Raw genomic sequence first — 19,174 nt, forward strand, 5'->3', positions numbered from 1 at the left:
TCTTATTAAAATAAATGTTTAATAATAGTTTTGCTTAAACATTGAATTCAGAACAAGCATAATATAAAATAATAACATTTTAAATGTCTATTAATCTGTAGACAGTGTGCCAGCTGTAATACAAATTTGATATGATCTCGCCAAATCTGGCCCCCAGGCCTGAGTTTGACATGTCTGCTTTAGAACATTCCAAGCAGAACAATGGCACTTTCATAGAAACAAGCAGGTGACGTGACTCCCAAATGAAAAGTTACATGGTGAACCTTTAAGTCAAGCATACAGTAAAATAATATAACAATTTCATAGACATTTTCAGACTTCTGACCTCATGTCTTCTGAAGGTGTACACCAATGTAGCATTAATGTAGTTGATGGTGAAACAGAGTGCCAGTGTGATCACATTCTTCAGTATAGCAGCTTCAAGACTGTCCCGCACCACAACTGGAGTCGAATTACCGCCAGAAACATTCATGGATCAAGTAACAACACCCTTCAATCAACAGCAGCAGTTAGCATTGTTCTCCCACTATTTCACTGAAAAAGGCAAGTCAACTAACTGCAAAGAAGGTTCATTTAAAGTATTACATTACATACACTACAAGTCAAATTTTCAACACACCATCTCATTCAGCGTTTTTTTTTTCTATGCATACTACTTTGTACGTTTTAGATACATACAGAAGACATCAAATATATGAATCAAGATACATGCAGTTATTTAGTAGAGTAAAACAGTTAAATAACTCTACTAAATATTTTTTTCACAAGACAAAAGGTGGCTAATTTTATGTCTTCTGAGTGTACCAAATATTGAAATCCATAAACATACGAAAAAAAAAAAAAAAAAAAAAACACTGAATGAGAGGGTGAGTACAGACTTTTGACTGGTAGTGTACATCACAAAATTAAGAGTTTTAAAAGTCAGTAATTTGATATCTTATCAACATAATACGTCTCTGTACTGTCTCTCACCTCTGCTGTCACAGGCGTCTGGGCACAGGGTAAGTCAGCCTTCTAAGTGCCACAGTCTTATATTGGATTCTTTGCTGATGTCAAGGGAGCAGTGAAGAGTGTTAAGTGATAGACACGAACTTTATTGATCCACAAGGGAAATTACAATAACATAGCTCACAAGTTACAATAGAATGACAGAAAATAAAAATAAAAACATTTTAATACAGTTCTAAATTAAGTCACAGAATATAGCAAGAGATCTGTGTCAAACAAGGTACAAACATACAGAAAAAATAGAACACATAATATCTGTCTAGGCTACATAAGATGGTGTGACAACAGGTGTACACTAACAGTGAGTATGTGCGATTTGAGACTCGTGCAGCTCTCACAAGACTAACAGGGATTAAAACAAATGTGTCTTGTTACACAGACGTCAGACCTCTACAGACACGCACTTCAGTACATTGTACTTGGTGTAACAGACAGTATGCAAATAACCTGCTCAAAATCCAGTGCAAAGAGTTAAAATTGTTACCTATCACAGTGAGACTACGATGAGTTGTTGTTGAATTGTATGGTGTGAATGTAGTTGTTTCCTAACTGCCATGATGAAAATGTAAATAGTAAAATAGTCACATTTTTATATAGTGCTTTTCCATCTTCAAGGCATTCAAAGGCTAAGTGTCTTATACTAAGACACAACAACATCATTCATCTATGGGAACTGGAATTACAACTGCCAACCTGTGGGTCAGGGGATCTGACCGCTAAACCAATGATGTTTATGTTGATAGCGGGATTCAAACTGCCAATCTTGAGAGCAGTGGGCAAGCACTTTACCCACTGAGCTAGTGTTGCCCACAATACCAATATATTTGTACAACAGGTGCCACTAGGGCTTTGTGCAGAGAGGACATTTGTAAATTAACTATTTAAAACACACACGTTTGATCTTATTAATGGAGTAGGGGGCCAATCAAAGTGTTGGCTGAAGACGCAAACTCTTAAAACGAATGCTTTGGTCTGGTGGAGTGGATGAGCAGGAATGTCCATGATGGAGAGCAGTTTGTCCAGTGTCCTCCTGTCCATTAGTGTGATAAATCCCAGCCAATCGCATGACCATCCTTACAGACAGTTTGTCAGTCTGTCCAATGCCCCAGTGCTGCAAACTACAGCACAGTACAGTATGTCGACCAACACAGGCTGGTAGAAGACCTCCAGTAACTAAGCCACACATCGAAAGACCCAGCTTTTCTTGGGAAGTAGAGCCTACTCATACAAATCTTGTTGGACTTAGGACCACTCCAAAAACTCACTATCAGTGCCCTATAATCCAACTCCTGTCCTGCTCTGATATACCCACCACCACAGAACCTTCAGAGACCTTCTGCAGGTGGAAAGGAATTTACTCTCATAAAGTTGTATTTAAAGTAATTTGTACATGTTTAAGCAATGTTTAATTGCTTATTTTCAAGACACCATTTTGCCGATCTACCCATTTTCACCAGCCACTGGTTCACGCCCACTGCCCTTTACTTGATTCTTTTATCCTTCCCATCACCATTGGACTAACAAGTGCAGTATGTGCAGTTCAAAGGACACAGGAAATGGACTGTTACCTTGACCATAGGAGACCATGTAAGAGGCTAAGAAGCTAGCTTAGGTGCTAGTTATGGGCATTTGAGATCCTATGGGCTTTTCACTCTATATGTAGCAGCAAATGTGGAAGAAGAATTTGAAACAACCGGGGCAGAGTAAGAACGAAGCCTTTGCCGTTCACCTGGTTCCCAGTGGACACTGCTGTGATGCTGGAGGACACAGACGGGGGACACTTTTGCCTCTTCATCTCCTCAAACTGCCCTGACACAGATCTGCTGACCCTACCTGACCAAACCTTTGACTGAGACACAAAAGTGACTGAGAAGTGCAGGGTAAATGTTGTTGCAGCAAAATATGAATTTCCCTTGGGATCAATAAAGTATCTCTCACTTTCTCAGATTTTTCAATGTCTGTATATAGTTAAAAGTTTGGACACAATTATAATTTTTTTAATGGCTTTTTACATTGTAACTTCTCGCTGAAGGCTTCAGTGAGATCTAAACATGTTTTATATCTTAGATTCTTAACAAATAGCCACCCTTTGCTAGAGTAAGACAGTGTTACAAGGTGGTGGAGCAAAATGCATGGTGAAGATATTAAAACATTCATCCATTCATTAATTTAATGTTACAGTATATATAAAAATGGTTTACTGGGATTATCATACTATGAGACAGTGGCATAACTGTTTCATTTCAGTAGTTTGAATATTACCGTCTATTGCAATCTTACTCCGTAGCAATATATTGTGCTTCAAAATGTGTTATCGTGACAGGACTAACTCTGCACAATTCAGCTATGGCCTTTAATATATTACATTCATGTATAAATTACCAGAAAAAAATAAAAAAATCTTAAATTCTGCCTGTCTTTTAGATGGATTTTTGTTTCTTCACAAACTGCTACTTGACTGGTATTCATGATTAATATTTACAAAATGTCTCACAAAATGAAGTTACACTCAGCAAGCCTTCAATTATCACATCGTCTGCTCTGACTATACATGTTCAATTCATTTTTTACGCTGTAATCTGAGGTTGTGGTCATTACTAGTGAAGCAATAAGCAAATGACAATCAAAGCCAAATCCAAAGAGTAGTGTGGCGTTATATGTTCTACATAATTTAAATTTGTGAATACTGAATTAACATTAAAGGTCCAATATTACGTATAATCAACTCTTGTGAGCTTTAAGCCATGTTATAATGTTGTTTTCTCATCAAAAGCATACCTGGAGTTACAATTCCGTTTCATTCACATGTTTGAGTAACCCTTCATTATTAGTCTGTCTAAACAGCATTGTATCATAGATTAGAAAATAACGTAATATGGGTCCATTTAATTATCCATACCTCAAGCAAATTGAACATGGCAGGTACTTTTTTAGGTGATTTCTAAACAAAACATCCCGCAGCCCGTACAGAATGGGACTAGCACATCTTGGTAAAATCTGGACCAAAATATACCAGACATATATTACATGTAAATAATATAGAGAAAATAGTTGAACAATACTTTTCAGTGCCATTGGATAGACATAGGTTAACATGCACAACAGCAACTGAAATGAATGCAACACAATAGTATTTCGAGCCTTTTTAGTCTCAGAGCATTTAACAGATTTGAGAGATTTGGCAGCAAAGAATATTTTAAAATAAGTGTAAATAAAAACAAGCCAAACACTAACAAAATACACAATATATAAAGCTTCTTTCTTTTGAATAAAAAATGAATTTGTAACCAAACTGCCAATATTACAATAAAGAGTAGAGAGAAAAAGCTTATCAGGGTTTGTTGCCATGAAATAAATTATGTCTGGTAGCCATGACAGTAAGCTTAAGGCCCAAATACATGCAATCAATATGTAAATCCTTTTAACAGTACACATTTCAGAGTGCCGAAGGGGGAAACACACAGCAATATAACACTCCACTGCCATCACTGCTAAGTTTAGAGGAGTGTTGACAGTAGTGAAGACTGCAAAGGCCACTATAATGCAACAAAGAAAGGCATTGATGTTTAAAATATAACTCAGCACAAACAGAAGGATGCTTGTTGTCAGCTGGATCATGTCATTGATCACCAGGTGAATGAATAAGACATAGCGAGGGTTTGTGTAAAAGACCTAACACAGAAACAAAATAAAGTCAACATTCAAATTCTTTTTTTTTTTTTTTTTTTTTTTTGAGGAAAACCCAATCTCACCTGGTGTTTCCGGAAGGTGTAGATCATAGTTGCATTGATGTAGTTGATGGTAATTCCAAGAGCCACAACCAGAACATTTTTGGCTAGTGCAGAGTCAAAAGAATCTCGTTTGAATTGGCCTGTTACTGCAGTAGATACATTTTGACCCAGCAGTGAAGAATTCATTGAATTCATGCAAAAATGCTGGAAAAATAAACACAAGATTTCTGTTAATATTTGTGAATACATTTTCACCTCACATTAAGATGTACAATTACTTACCCCAGTAAGTTACCAAAGGTAAGATGTTCAAGTGCTTTTGGTAAGTGACAACAGTTTTTCAGAGCCTGGCCTTATATTGAAATCCCAAATGGGTGTTGCTGTTTGAAATTATGTAATGGTTTTGAAGCATTAACATTTTGATCACTGGTTCTCCCCCATCAAACTAAAAGTTAGGGGTTAGGACCCAAACTTTGGGTCCACATGAGATGTAATATAATTTTTTTAATTTTTAATTTTTTTTATCTAGGTCAAGATAGTGAGTGCAGCACACTTGCACCCTCTATTGATCAGCCTCCACTGGTTATATTTATGAGTTTTGGTTCTCAGGAATCAGAATGAGCCTCACATGAGCCTCTTATTCATCATCATATCCAGTTAGTTTCAACCTAAAAAGGACTCTCTCTGTCGAGTTTGAACATGTCAAATCATAGCTCCTAACGTCTAGCTCCTAACTCATTTATCTTTGAAGCTATGTCATGGGGTCAACCACAACAGTCCTCATCTGAGAGGAGAAAGAGCTTCAGCTGTGTTTGGAGAATCTGGCAGTCCTAACCAGCGGTGGGACCAGCACAAAATCCATGTGATCCTACAGCAGTTTATTAAGAATATAACACCCACAAAATGGACTACAATAAATGCTTCTCAATTTCCTGCTCTACTTTTAATGAAATTTTAGCATGACAGTGTACATAAATGACCCGAGTGTTTTCACATGAGAGAGGATGCTGCTGTGGAGTAAGAAAGATTTGCAATAAACCTCACAGACTGTACGATCTGTAAACATGAACCACCTGCAACATCTCCATATGTGCCCAGGCACAGAAGAGAATAAATACTAGTATATCCTCTGGACTCACCATCAGCTGCAGCCTCTGTCCTGTCTTTTGTTCCAACAGATATTTCACCAAATCCTGTTCTTTTGTCTGTCTGCATTAGCAGAGAGCGTGTATGGGCTCCATCAATGGAGTTTATGCACATGAGCCATGTGGCTTTAAGTTTCATTTCTATAAACGTAAACAATGAGCAGAGATCTTCCTTATGTCATTAGATAATCTCCAAATAAAATACGTGAAGCTGCAATGGCCCTAAAAGCTTTTATTTTCATTCTCATATAAGGTTGTATTTATCCAGGTGTATTGTATAATGTCTGATTGAATGAAACTTTACAAACTCTCCGTGTAGACATCAGCCATGTTCAAAAACATTCAGGAAAAATGTGCAGTGCCTTGTGGGATGTCTCATAGCTCTTTACTACTGGTTAGGAAGCTCCCAAGGTTTCTATGCTGAAGGAGGTATGAAAGGAAGCATGCAGGCTCCTTTTCCTAACTCTTTCCTAATTCAGTGCACTATTCAGACAGTCCTTAGCATGGCAGATGGTGACGCATATTGGTTTTGGCTTAATGAGCTAAGAGCTTAAAGGTCAAACCCCAGCACCTACAGCCAAACAATTATCAGTGTTAGTGCAGCCTCTGTAGTTCAGGGACAATACGTTTCTTAAGTGCACACAGTATAACTTTAATTTTAATGTAGTTTCTAAGCCTGTCTTGTGCTGGTTCTAACTCGGTGCATCAAAAATGGAAGTGAAACTTATAAAACCTGTCAATATATTGTTCTCAGTGAATATACCATTTTCAAAACAATAAAAGGTAATATAGTGGTCCAAATATGTAATGTTCTAGTAGTTAATACCCGATAGAAGTAAAATACCCCCTCTTTAACTATTCATGATTAAAGCAAACTGAACATGGCAGGTACTTTTTGAGGTGATTTCTAAACAAAACATCCCGCAGCCCGTACAGAATGGGACTAGCACATCTTGGTAAAATCTGAACCAAAATATACCAGACATATATTGCATGTAAATAATACAGAGGAAATAGTTGAACAATACTTTTCAGTGCCATTGGATAGACATAGGTTAACATGCACAACAGCAACTGAAATGAATGCAACACAATAGTATTTCGAGCCTTTTTAGTCTCAGAGCATTTAACAGATTTAAGAGATTTGGCAGCAAAGAATATTTTAAAATAAGTGTAAATAAAAACAAGCCAAACACTAACAAAATACAAAATATATAAAGCTTCTTTCTTTTGAATAATAATTGAATTTGTAACCAAATTGCTAATATTACAATAAAGAGTAGAGAGGAACAGCTGACCAGAGTTTGTTGCCATGAAATAAATTATGTCTGGTAGTGATGACAGTAAGCTTAAGGCCCAAATACATGCAATCAATATGTAAATCCTTTTAACAGTACACATTTCAGAGTGCCGAAGGGGGAAACACACAGCAATATAACACTCCACTGCCATCACTGCTAAGTTTAGAGGAGTGTTGACAGAAGTGAAGGCTGCAAAGGCCACTATAATGCAACAAAGAAAGGCATTGATGTTTGAAATATAACTCAGCACAAACAGAAGGATGCTTGTCTTCAGCTGGATCATGTCATTGATCACCAGGTGAATGAATAAGACATAGCGAGGGTTTGTGTAAAAGACCTAACACAGAAACAAAATGAAGTCAACATTCACAATTCTTTTTTTTTTTCTTTTTTTTTTGTGGAAAACCCAATCTCACCTGGTGTTTCCGGAAGGTGTAGATCATAGTTGCATTGATGTAGTTGATGGTAATTCCAAGAGCCACAACCAGAACATTTTTGGCTAGTGCAGAGTCAAAAGAATCTCGTTTGAATTGGCCTGTTACTGCAGTAGATACATTTTGACCCAGCAGTGAAGAATTCATTGAATTCATGCAAAAATGCTGGAAAAAATAAAAACACATCTCATGATTTGTGTTGATATATTTGGGTCAATACATATTCACCTCATATTAAGATGGAAAATTACTTACCCCAGTAAGTTACCAAAGGTAAGATGTTCAAGTGCTCCTTGGTAAGTGACAACAGTTTTTCAGAGCCTGGCCTTATATTGAAATCCCAAATGGGTGTTGCTGTTTGAAATTATGTAATGGTTTTGAAGCATTAACATTTTGATCACTGGTTCTCCTCCATCAAACTGAAAGTTAGGGGTTAGGACCCAAACTTAGGGTCCACATGAGATTCCTGGAGAAAAGGTCTAAAGTAGATTGCTTGTTTTGTATTGAAAGGATGGTATATGCACTGGATCCATTAGTATTTTATAATTAATACTGTTCTAAAACATTTATCTACATTCATGAAAAGAAACTGTATATAACATTTGATTGCAAATTGTGATTATTCGTTACAAAAACAATGGACGTGATGCCCAAGTTGTTTGTGTTAGAATTATGAGTTTTTGTTTTCAGGAATGAGAATGAGCCTCACATGAGCCTCTTATTCATCATCAAGTCCAATCCAGTTAGTTTCAACCTAAAAAGGTCTCTCTCTGTCGAGTTTGAACATGTCAAATCATAGCTCCTAACGTCTAGCTCCTAACTCATTTATCTTTGAAGCTATGTCATGGGGTCAACCACAACAGTCCTCATCTGAGAGGAGAAAGAGCTTCAGCTGTGTTTGGAGAATCTGGCAGTCCTAACCAGCGGTGGGATCAGCACAAAATCCATGTGATCCTACATTAGTTTATTAAGAATATAACACCCACAAAATGGACTACAATAAATGCTTCTCAATTTCCTGCTCTACTTTTAATGAAATTTTAGCATGACAGTGTACATAAATGACCCGAGTGTTTTCACATGAGAGAGGATGCTGCTGTGGAGTAAGAAAGATTTGCAATAAACCTCACAGACTGTACGATCTGTAAACATGAACCACCTGCAACATCTCCATATGTGCCCAGGCACAGAAGAGAATAAATACTAGTATATCCTCTGGACTCACCATCAGCTGCAGCCTCTGTCCTGTCTTTTGTTCCAACAGATATTTCACCAAATCCTGTTCTTTTGTCTGTCTGCATTAGCAGAGAGTGTGTATGGGCTCCATCAATGGAGTTTATGCTCATGAGCCATGTGGCTTTAAATTTCATTTCTATAAACGTAAACAATGAGCAGAGATCTTCCTTATGTCATTAGATAATCTCCAAATAAAATACGTGAAGCTGCAATGGCCCTAAAAGCTTTTATTTTCATTCTCATATAAGGTTGTATTTATCCAGGTGTATTGTATAATGTCTGATTGAATGAAACTTTACAAACTCTCCGTGTAGACATCAGCCATGTTCAAAAACATTCAGGAAAAATGTGCAGTGCCTTGTGGGATGTCTCATAGCTCTTTACTACTGGTTAGGAAGCTCCCAAGGTTTCTATGCTGAAGGAGGTATGAAAGGAAGCATGCAGGCTCCTTTTCCTAACTCTTTCCTAATTCAGTGCACTATTCAGACAGTCCTTAGCATGGCAGATGGTGACGCATATTGGTTTTGGCTTAATGGAGCTTAAAGGTCAAACCCCAGCACCTACAGCCAAACAATTATCAGTGTTAGTGCAGCCTCTGTAGTTCAGGGACAATACGTTTCTTAAGTGCACACAGTATAACTTTGATTTTGATGTAGTTTCTAAGCCTGTCTTGTGCTGGTTCTAACTCGGTGCATCAAAAATCAAAACCTGTCAATATATTGTTCTCAGCGAATACAGCATTTTCAATACAATAAAAGGAAACATAGTGATCCAAATATGTAATGTTCTAGTAGTTAATACCCGATAGAAGTAAAATACCCCCTCTTTAACTATTCATGACTCAAGCAAATTGAACATGGCAGGTACTTTTTCAGGTGATTTCTAAACAAAACATCCCGCAGCCCGTACAGAATGGGACTAGCACATCTTGGTAAAATCTGGACCAAAATATACCAGACATATATTACATGTAAATAATATAGAGAAAATAGTTGAACAATACTTTTCAGTGCCATTGGATAGACATAGGTTAACATGCACAACAGCAACTGAAATGAATGCAACACAATAGTATTTCGAGCCTTTTTAGTCTCAGAGCATTTAACAGATTTGAGAGATTTGGCAGCAAAGAATATTTTAAAATAAGTGTAAATAAAAACAAGCCAAACACTAACTAAATACACAATATATAAATAGTCTTTTTTTTTAATAAAAATATGATTTGTAACCAACGTGTTAATACTACATAAAAGATTAGAAACAAACAACTGACCAGAGTTTGTTGCCATGAAATAAATTATGTCTGGTAGTGATGACAGTACGCTTAAGGCCCAAATACATGCAATCAATATGTAAATCCTTTTAACAGTACACATTTCAGAGTGCCGAAGGGGGAAACACACAGCAATATAGCACTCCACTGCCATCACTGCTAAGTTTAGAGGAGTGTTGACAGAAGTGAAGGCTGCAAAGGCCACTATAATGCAACAAAGAAAGGCATTAATGTTTAAAGAATTGCTCAGCACAAACAGAAGGATGCTTGTTGTCAGCTGGATCATGTCATTGATCACCAGGTGAATGAATAAGACATAGCGAGGGTTTGTGTAAAAGACCTAACACAGAAACAAAATGAAGTCAACATTCACAATTCTTTTTTTTTTTTTTTTTTTTTTGTGGAAAACCCAAACTCACCTGGTGTTTCCGGAAGGTGTAGATCATAGTTGCATTGATGTAGTTGATGGTAATTCCAAGAGCCACAACCAGAACATTTTTGGCTAGTGCAGAGTCAAAAGAATCTCGTTTGAATTGGCCTGTTACTGCAGTAGATACATTTTGACCCAGCAGTGAAGAATTCATTGAATTCATGCAAAAATACTGGAAAAATAAACACAAGATTTCTGTTAATATTTGTGAATACATTTTCACCTCACATTAAGATGTACAATTACTTACCCCAGTAAGTTACCAAAGGTAAGATGTTCAAGTGCTCTTTGGTAAGTGACAACAGTTTTTCAGAGCCTGGCCTTATATTGAAATCCCAAATGGGTGTTGCTGTTTGAAATTATGTAATGGTTTTGAAGCATTAACATTTTGATCACTGGTTCTCCCCCATCAAACTGAAAGTTAAGGGTTAGGACCCAAACTTTGGGTCCACATGAGATTCCTGGAGAAAAGGTCTAAACTAGATTGCTTGTTTTGTATTGAAAGGATGGTATATGCACCGGATCCATTAGTATTTTATAATTAATACTGTTCTAAAACATTTATCTACATTCATGAAAAGAAACTGTATATAACATTTGATTGCAAATTGTGATTATTCGTTACAAAAACAATGGACGTGATGCCCAAGTTGTTTGTGTTAGAATTATGAGTTTTTGTTTTCAGGAATGAGAATGAGCCTCACATGAGCCTCTTATTCATCATCATTGTATTAGTGCTTAACAACGTATCATGCCTGAACTACAGAAAAAGGATAGACTGCCTCAATCTGAACTGAATCCAAGGATTTATTCTTTCCCAGAGAACAGGGTCAGTTACTTAATAATAGAGATGATCTGTCAGGAGCAGTGTTGGGGGAGTTACTTTAAAAAAGTGGTGTTTGCTTGTTACTTGTTACTTCTTTAAAATCCCTTACTTTATGTAGTTACCCTCTATGGGAAGTATCTTTTTACGTTACTCATTAATTTGGCAAGGTTTTGGTAGTAAACTCCATGTACAAAAGACCCTTTAATTTATATGTTCTTGCAGCATTAGATTTGTTGTAGCTATTGTTTGGTTCAGTTGTAATCTGTGGAGTGTTCACTTGGGGGCGGTCCTGCCTCCTGCATTGTGTGAGGAGTGACTGGAGAAAAACGTGGTTCCTGCAGCTGAAGTTTTCCTATTAAATCCTGCAGATTGTCATTGTTTAAAGAAATGTGTGTTCATGACAGCAGTAAGTGTATGTCTGTAATGATGTTGTGTGTGTCTTGTAAGTTTCTAGCTTCACCTTGTACTGTTGTTAGCCTGTAGACTGCACAGCTTGCATGAGTTAAGCTAATTCTTGTGCTAATTTCGATGTGGTTGTGTAGGCTATATGTATCTTAGTTTATTATTACTGTTTAATTGTGTATGGTATGTTATGTTAAAGGAAACTGAGTGAATTTATGTTTGTGTATGTTATCTAAGGCTAATACCAGCACGAGGCGATAGTCGACAAGTACCGTAAGGGAAAGTTGACAAGAGCTTTGAAGACAGAGTTCAAGAGGACGTGAAACCTTTAAGAGGTAAACGGGTAAGGTCCATGTGGAGGGGCCTGCCTGGGGAATTCAACTCAGTGGGCAAGGGACAGTCGCTTGGTGCGGGAGGATCCCCTCGAAAGACCTCTCCCTGGGAGTTGCTGGCCCCTGCCGAGCGCACTTCCTCCGAGGCGGTGCACTGCGATTGGCACTGGGTTAGCCAAGAAAGGCTCAAGGTCAAAGTGTCACGATGCTCCAGCTGTGTGCTTTGCAGCTCCTCCTGCCCAGACCTCGCCACTTCCTGGGACCATGGGATCAGTACCCGCTGGGCCCATGTACACAGAAAAGTAACATTGTGCCGAATTGAAAAAGGAGCTACCTTTGTTACCATACTTTCAGTAGCAGCTTGTTACACAATTTTTACCTGAAAAAAAAACACCCAGCACTGATCAGGAGATTGTCTGTTTCTTTTTGGATGAACACAACCTGTAGGCAAATGTGGATTGCATCAACATTGGGCTGGGAACAGTCTCTGCAGTAGACACCTGCTTGGGTTTTGTTGTTACCTTGAACAATACCAATGATCTGTTGTTTTTGTGGTTCCTTAGAAGATGAATGCTGCTCCTGACAAACCTCCAGCTCCAGAACAGTAGTAGTATATCTTCGGCGTGTGTTTCTTCACATGAACAGGTCAGGGGAGTAGCAGCCACATTTTTCAGGAAAATCTCAGCTTGTGTGCTCACTGCGCTTGGTGGGCAGCGGGAGTCTGGAGGGCCCACCAGTGTACTGTTGCTTATCAGAATTCCTGTACTTGATCTCGCACTGATGAGGTGACAAAAGCAGAACCCATTGCTGCAGGTGGCTGGCTAACATGGGGGGGATACTTGTGTGAGGACCATAAAAACCCAGAAAGCTTCTATTTTCAGTTCCAAGGTCTGGACATTGTTGATGTGGAGTTTTGGCAGCGGTTTGAGCAGGAAAGGAATGATGATGCTGAGAAATCTGGAGAGAGTGCTCTTTACAGGACTGCTGAACAATGTAGTGGAACATTTTCTTGAAATCCTGTCAGACATTTTGAAGATCCAGCTTCAGATGTTCAAAATTACTTACTGCTGTGAATCTACTTCTGATGTTGCTGTGCAAAAAGGGGATGACCCCAGAGGTTGGTGGTCTCTTTCTTGTAGTGCGGCTGGCCTCTGCTGATTCAGAAGAAGTTTCAGCTGAAATTCTGTCTCAGTAGCAACGTGAGCCAAACCACAGTGCAGAGTGCATCCAAGCGTTTTCTGACCATTTACATATACATTTACTTTACACATTACTTGAAGTATTTTTTGGCTAAGTTAATGAACAAACTTTAGAGAAAATTTGCCAGCTAAATTGCCATGTTTCATTAGAGTGGTGTTTTCTATTAAATAATTGTTGTGCCTTAGTATTTAATTATGCAAATAAATAGAATACTTGAGTCCTCATTTCACACTGTTGTAATTATTGAAGCATTTAACACCTGACTTTATTATGTTTATTATGTTTATTGGGATCTGATCAGATACCAATACTTGGCCTTAATGTACTCGCCAATGCCTATACTAGTCGGCTACTGCATAGTGGGAAGAAGTAGATTAGATTAGACTAGACTAAGGTTAATCAATTTTGCTAAGGTACAAGAGCAAAATGTAACTATTAAAATTCTCTTTAAAATGCACAAGAATATAATTTTGAGGGCTTCAGTATTAAAGCCATATGTATATGTATGATTTAAGCACTTTTACTTTTCTAGTTCATCACTTTTTACCCCATAGTGCAGACAAAAACTAGCCTGATTCATCAGCCGGTTTCACTTCGTGGAAACCGTCTGACCTCGCAGCATTAGGATTCGTTTGCTGGATGGTAGGCATGTTTTTTTTTTTAACCAATCACTGCTATTTTGTTTTTTAAGAGAACATTCATGAATGAGGCTCAGTGATTTATAAAAACAAATTTACTTTTATATTTATGTTCCAATGTTCTAAATATGTGCAAAATATTTAAGTATACCAACCACAACCTCACCTGCCACACGCTTCACATTCATAAAAAAAACTCTTTCTATGTGCTTGCGAATGTGCTCTTTCAATACTTCTACCGGTAGGGAGGGTGTGTGTGTGGGCAATCTGCGACATATTCTACTACACATATAAATTCTATTAAATATAATATTTAACACATTATTTGTTATTTATTAATTATTCATTTTACCCACTTATAATTTATTTATTTATTTGAATAAACTCTGGTCTGATTTACTCATGAACTTGGTTAAAAGTTTTTGATTTGTCTTGACTACATCTTAAGTGATATTGAGGGTTTTTGTTAGTGCACTATTTCTCTGCGACAGAATTTGGTGAACAGAACAGCAGCTCCAGTCAAGCTTAGGTCTGTGTTAGCAGCTCTACATGCTATTAGCTCCTGGACAAACTTAATGAAGCCCCTCTGTCCTCTGCGTGTCACAAAATAAAGCCTGCGATAAGTCAGGGATGAATAAATATTCCAGTGGACTTCTGATGTGCAGTGAACAGCTCTAGTGCAGGCAACAGGCCGAGAACGTAGACGCAGCAGCAGCCTGCCCTGTGTGTCCCTCTGCTCCCTTCAGAAGTGAGTGCATTGCGGGGAGTGAGACGGGCCAGAGACGGGCTGACAATCACAGGCTGAAGATGAACATTTATTTAGAACATGTTATAGATTATATTATATTATTTTCATACTTACTAAGCATCTTTCACACACAGCTAATACGTAAAAAAAAAAAAAGAGATAGGCCATGAGATAACTACAGAAAAGTTTGATAGAAATCAGCCCTGCAGTCATTTTTCATTTAACATATTACTATATCAAGATCTTTGACAGTTTTTTGACATAAGAATGAAACAGCTGCAAACAAATATTATTCCAGACCTCACCAAACTTAACTGTGTTAGATGCACTTGCCACAACTAATTCAGACTGAGAAGGCCTAATCTCACCATCCTCCACAGACATTATTTCTTATCTTCTATGGACTGACCCTTTATGAGTCGCGCTGCAGGAGAGATGCTTCTTCAGATGTTCTCTAAACATTACATCTCGCAGCCCATAAACCATAGGGCTCAGAAACCTGGGGAGGATTTGCAATAATATGTACCACACAAACAGGAAGTGGATATATATTCTTGGGATCATAATTAAAACAAGTTTTTGGACAGTGGGATACACATACATTGACATGCACAGTAAGAGCTGAAAACTATGTAACAAAATAGTATTCCTGGCCTTTTTGGCATCAGTATTTGTTGTTTTTGCTGATCTGGCAACTAAAAATATCTGGACATAAGTGTAAATCAGAACAAGCCAAACACCAGCAAGATACAATGCAAACATGACTTCTCTCTCTTTTTTCATTATGGGATTTCGAAACAAAAATACAGAGTCACAAAAAACAGTGGTGAAGAATAGAGCAGGCTCAGTTGCTGCAAGATAAAATATGTCTGGTAAAAATGACAATAAGCTCAAGGCCCACATACATGCAATCACTATATAAATCTTTTTGATGCTGCACAACTGGGAGTGCTGAAGGGGGAAGCATATGGCAACATAGCACTCCACCGCCATCACTGTTAAATTCATAGGAGAGTTAAGTGTTGTGAAAACAGCAAATGCAAGAATAATACAACAAATAAATGTGTTAATGGTGTAGAAAACATAAGTGCACACATAGAGAGTGATGGCAGTGGTGAGCTGGATCATGTCATTCACCACCAGATGGATGAAGAGGATGTAGCGAGGGTTGTGGTAAAAGACCTAAGACAAGCACAATACAGTTCAAAGTTAAATAAAATAAAATACATAAGAAGTGGATCAAATAACAAAAAAATTATGAAAATTGCACTTTAAAATGAAAATCAAAACTCCCCCTATAAATTACTCTAGTAGTTAAAACTACCTAAATCAATACAAATATTCAGATTAAGAACTAATCTAAATATAATTTTTGTATATAGTTACATTATATGGATTCTATATTACATTCTCTATTACCTATCCTAGAGCATAACATACTGTATGTGAATCCATTACTGCAAAATATAGAATTAATTTATTGCAATTATATTTGCAATACATAATAGATGGATAAATATGTCAGCATTACTGACCTGGTGTTTACTGAAGGTGTAAATGAGGGTCCCGTTTAAGTAATTAATAGATATTCCAAGCAAAACAACTGTTAAATTTTTGGCTATAGCTGTGCTGAATGAGTCTGAATAGAGGACATAAGATGACCCATTTTGACCAGACGATGAATTCATGGAAGCGCTATTTCAGAAAGGAATGTATGCATTATTCAAAAGATATAACTAACAAAAATGAATAAGAGTTCAGTTGTCTGTCTATAGACATACCTCGAATGTGGCTCACCCTCCTGAAATGAAGATCAGAGGTAAACTGAGCTTTATATCAAGTTCTCACAGGGAGGTTGTTAAGGATGATGTAATTTGTAAACCAACACATTGGAAACAACAAAAGCCTCTGGGCCCAAAATATATCTACTTATCCTACTTGCTTAAATACAAATATTATATTTTATGGGGACAATGGGCCTCCTTCATGAAAAGAAACAAATTTGTACTCCAGGGATTCTTCTTCTTTATCTTCTTAGAGTAGAAGTTATGACATTTTTTAACGAAAATATTCATGAATGAGGCCCAATGTTATGTTTTTGTTAAGGCAGAAGTGGTGGAAGCGATCAGGCATTTGTTTTTGTCTGGCCAAGCTCAAGCACATTGCCCTGTGTGAAACCCTTATTGACAACTGTAGTCATAGTAAAATGGCGGTTTGAGACTGGAAGAAGTTTGAGACTTGTGTTTAGGATGCATACGCTTCTTCTGCAACAAATTGAGGAATTGCTCTCTTCACTCACTGGTACTAGTTAGTTTCCCTATTTAGAATCTGCAAGCAGATACAATCGGCTGTCATTTTCTAAGAAGGATCGAAAAGACCTCATTTTGAACTGCTTTTGTCTTATTCAAATGGAACCAAATGCTGTTTGTAATGACAACCACGGATACCCCAATCCATTTTTTCAGTTCCGATACCAATACTATGGCTGCAGTTACCTGATATTAACCTATACTGTAGCAGAGACCGAAACAGTGGTGGCTGGTCAATAGAGGGTGCAAGTGCGCCACACTCCCTAACTTGACCTAGATTTAAAAAAAAATATCAAGTCATTATTTTGTATTAGGCTATATATTTAATATTTTGTTTAAAATTTAAGGTGTATCTGTATCTAGACATATTTTTATCATGTTAAAGGTTGTATGGAGGATTTTTTTTGTTTCAAGTTGTCAATGATAGCATTATAGAGGTGCACTAGCCTTGTAATTATGATGACCAAAAAAAAGAGAATAAAAATTCATCAACTCTGGACGTGGTGGGGCTAAACATTTGCCAATAGATAACAACACTGCCTCGTTATCTGTTAGCTGACAGGCTGTCAATCAAACTCCCTACGTTTCTAGCGTAACTGACTTGCCTGCACGCCGCCGGTACGTGGTTTACGTACGCCTGTCACGCAGTCCACAGACGCAAGACGCACAGACGCTGTTTACTCCACCAACGCAACAGTTCTTAGTGGCTTTTTTGACCTATATCTTCCTTGCAGTTAGCACAAAGTTTGTTGCAATGGCGACAAGAATCTACGAGCAGTTCGCCGCAAAAGAAAGTCCGTTTTTGAGGTCGCTGAAAGAAGAAGACAAGGGGAAAAGCAGCGAAGCCAAACTAAGGTGATTCTTGTAGAGTCATTCCAGCGATGGCGCGACTGAAGCAGACGAAGGGTCTAAAGACTGACGCACTGGTCGCCAAATTACTCCTGGACAGGTCACTTCTGCTTATTATGAAAACGTACTTTATTTCCAAGAGCTAGACAAACGTTTTTCAGGACACGAATGCGATATCCTATGTCTGAAAACGTAATTTTCAAGGCAAAGAAAGAGTCCGCTTGCTGCTGCGTGTTGTAGTAGTAGCTAGTTCATTCGCACGGAATCTCCGCGCACCCCTCTCTGCTCCTCTCCCCGCTGCCCGTTCCGCTCTTCCCCCTGCTCCTCACTTCTTCTCTGCGCACGGAATCTCCGCGCACCGCTCCCCTCTCCTCTCTCCTCTCTTCTCCTCTCCCTGCTCCCTGCTCCGCTCTTCTCCCTGCTCCTCACTTCTTGTCCGCGCATGAAATGTCCACACACCCCCTCCCCCTACTCCTCATTTCTCCGCCTTGCCTAACCAACACTGTAGTTAGTTGTTTACAAGTCATGTGCAGCGCACCGGCTGTAAACAAACCTGTTTCTGGCGTAAGGAGGAGGAGGGAGGAGGTGTCTCAACTTCCTGAATTAGCTTGTGTTGTGGCTTTGACATCAGGCTTTGGCAGGTGGTGAGTTGCTCTTTCACAAGAGTACTGCTTCGAAAATAAGCAACAATTTTTCAGGCCCTCTCTCTTATGCCAGCCCCTCTGTTTGCTCAATGGCCTTTTTCACCACCAAGTTTAGAGCATGTGCAATGCATATGGTGTGCCGCACCTGCAATCATATTTTTTGCTCCATCTGTGACAAGGCAATTGACTTTTTCTTTTATGCCCCAATCTTCCATGAGGGAGGTCTTCTTTACAGCAATGTTTAAAGCAGTGTGGGACTGTGGGAAATGACTCACTCTCAACAAGACAGCTGACAGTGAACCAGACGTATTAATGAAGTGGCAAGTGACTGCTAGATATGCCAAGGCAAGGCAAGGCAAGTTTATTTGTATAGCACAATTCATACACAAAGTAATTCAAAGTGCTTTACAGAATAAGAAATACATTAAAATCATAATAAAAAACAAATCAAAACATAAATAATAATAAAGATTAAAATAAAAAAGAGACATAGATCAGAGAGAAGAGTGCGGAATGAAAACTTTTCAGTCATATGCACAGTCAAACAGAAATGTTTTGAGCCTGGATATAATAGCGTCAAAGTAGAGTCGGTCTCACATGTTCAGGAAGACTGTTCCAGGTTTTAGCTGCATGAACCTGAAATGCTGACTCCCCTTGTTTATTCCTGA

At 38.1% G+C, this 19,174-nt stretch overlaps 4 protein-coding genes across 4 annotated transcripts; all 4 read right to left on the reverse strand.

Moving 5' to 3' along the window:
• Positions 1 to 3,897: 3,897 nt before the first annotated feature.
• LOC110171095 (odorant receptor 131-2-like) lies at positions 3,898 to 4,925 on the reverse strand. Its single transcript, XM_020936779.2, has 2 exons — positions 4,761 to 4,925; positions 3,898 to 4,680 (listed from the first exon to the last, which is right to left on the reverse strand). The coding sequence occupies exons 1-2, from the start codon at positions 4,923 to 4,925 to the stop codon at positions 3,898 to 3,900; spliced, it is 948 nt and encodes a 315-aa protein (XP_020792438.2).
• A 1,814-nt stretch (positions 4,926 to 6,739) lies between these two features.
• LOC110171094 (odorant receptor 131-2-like) lies at positions 6,740 to 7,766 on the reverse strand. The gene is made up of 2 exons (XM_020936778.2): positions 7,602 to 7,766; positions 6,740 to 7,522 (listed from the first exon to the last, which is right to left on the reverse strand). The coding sequence occupies exons 1-2, from the start codon at positions 7,764 to 7,766 to the stop codon at positions 6,740 to 6,742; spliced, it is 948 nt and encodes a 315-aa protein (XP_020792437.2).
• Positions 7,767 to 9,685: 1,919 nt separating this feature from the next.
• On the reverse strand, positions 9,686 to 12,946 carry LOC129410984 (odorant receptor 131-2-like). Its single transcript, XM_055160287.1, has 3 exons — positions 12,817 to 12,946; positions 10,548 to 10,672; positions 9,686 to 10,468 (listed from the first exon to the last, which is right to left on the reverse strand). Exons 1-3 carry the CDS (start codon positions 12,944 to 12,946, stop codon positions 9,686 to 9,688), a joined length of 1,038 nt encoding a protein of 345 aa, XP_055016262.1.
• Positions 12,947 to 15,094: 2,148 nt separating this feature from the next.
• On the reverse strand, positions 15,095 to 16,392 carry LOC110171093 (odorant receptor 131-2-like). Its single transcript, XM_020936777.2, has 2 exons — positions 16,240 to 16,392; positions 15,095 to 15,886 (listed from the first exon to the last, which is right to left on the reverse strand). Exons 1-2 carry the CDS (start codon positions 16,390 to 16,392, stop codon positions 15,095 to 15,097), a joined length of 945 nt encoding a protein of 314 aa, XP_020792436.2.
• Positions 16,393 to 19,174: the final 2,782 nt, after the last annotated feature.

The sequence above is a fragment of the Boleophthalmus pectinirostris genome, unplaced genomic scaffold (genome assembly GCF_026225935.1).
Source record: "Boleophthalmus pectinirostris isolate CB_2022bp ecotype Guang Dong unplaced genomic scaffold, ASM2622593v1 HiC_scaffold_3, whole genome shotgun sequence".
Taxonomy (NCBI): Eukaryota; Metazoa; Chordata; class Actinopteri; order Gobiiformes; family Gobiidae; genus Boleophthalmus; species Boleophthalmus pectinirostris.

What these genes read in the sequence shown, in the direction of transcription:
- LOC110171093 (XM_020936777.2), bottom strand. Translation starts at nt 16,392, where the DNA reads ATGAATTCATCGTCTGGTCAAAATGGGTCATCTTATGTCCTCTATTCA. An exon ending in ACACCTTCAGTAAACACCAG is followed by an intron (nt 15,887 to 16,239) that starts GTCAGTAATGCT and finishes TGCTTGTCTTAG; the next exon opens with GTCTTTTACCACAACCCTCG.
- LOC110171095 (XM_020936779.2), bottom strand. Translation starts at nt 4,925, where the DNA reads ATGAATTCTTCACTGCTGGGTCAAAATGTATCTACTGCAGTAACAGGC. An exon ending in ACACCTTCCGGAAACACCAG is followed by an intron (nt 4,681 to 4,760) that starts GTGAGATTGGGT and finishes TTTCTGTGTTAG; the next exon opens with GTCTTTTACACAAACCCTCG.
- LOC129410984 (XM_055160287.1), bottom strand. Translation starts at nt 12,946, where the DNA reads ATGTTAGCCAGCCACCTGCAGCAATGGGTTCTGCTTTTGTCACCTCAT. An exon ending in CCCGCTGCCCACCAAGCGCA is followed by an intron (nt 10,673 to 12,816) that starts GTGAGCACACAA and finishes TATCTACTGCAG; the next exon opens with TAACAGGCCAATTCAAACGA. An exon ending in ACACCTTCCGGAAACACCAG is followed by an intron (nt 10,469 to 10,547) that starts GTGAGTTTGGGT and finishes TTTCTGTGTTAG; the next exon opens with GTCTTTTACACAAACCCTCG.
- LOC110171094 (XM_020936778.2), bottom strand. Translation starts at nt 7,766, where the DNA reads ATGAATTCTTCACTGCTGGGTCAAAATGTATCTACTGCAGTAACAGGC. An exon ending in ACACCTTCCGGAAACACCAG is followed by an intron (nt 7,523 to 7,601) that starts GTGAGATTGGGT and finishes TTTCTGTGTTAG; the next exon opens with GTCTTTTACACAAACCCTCG.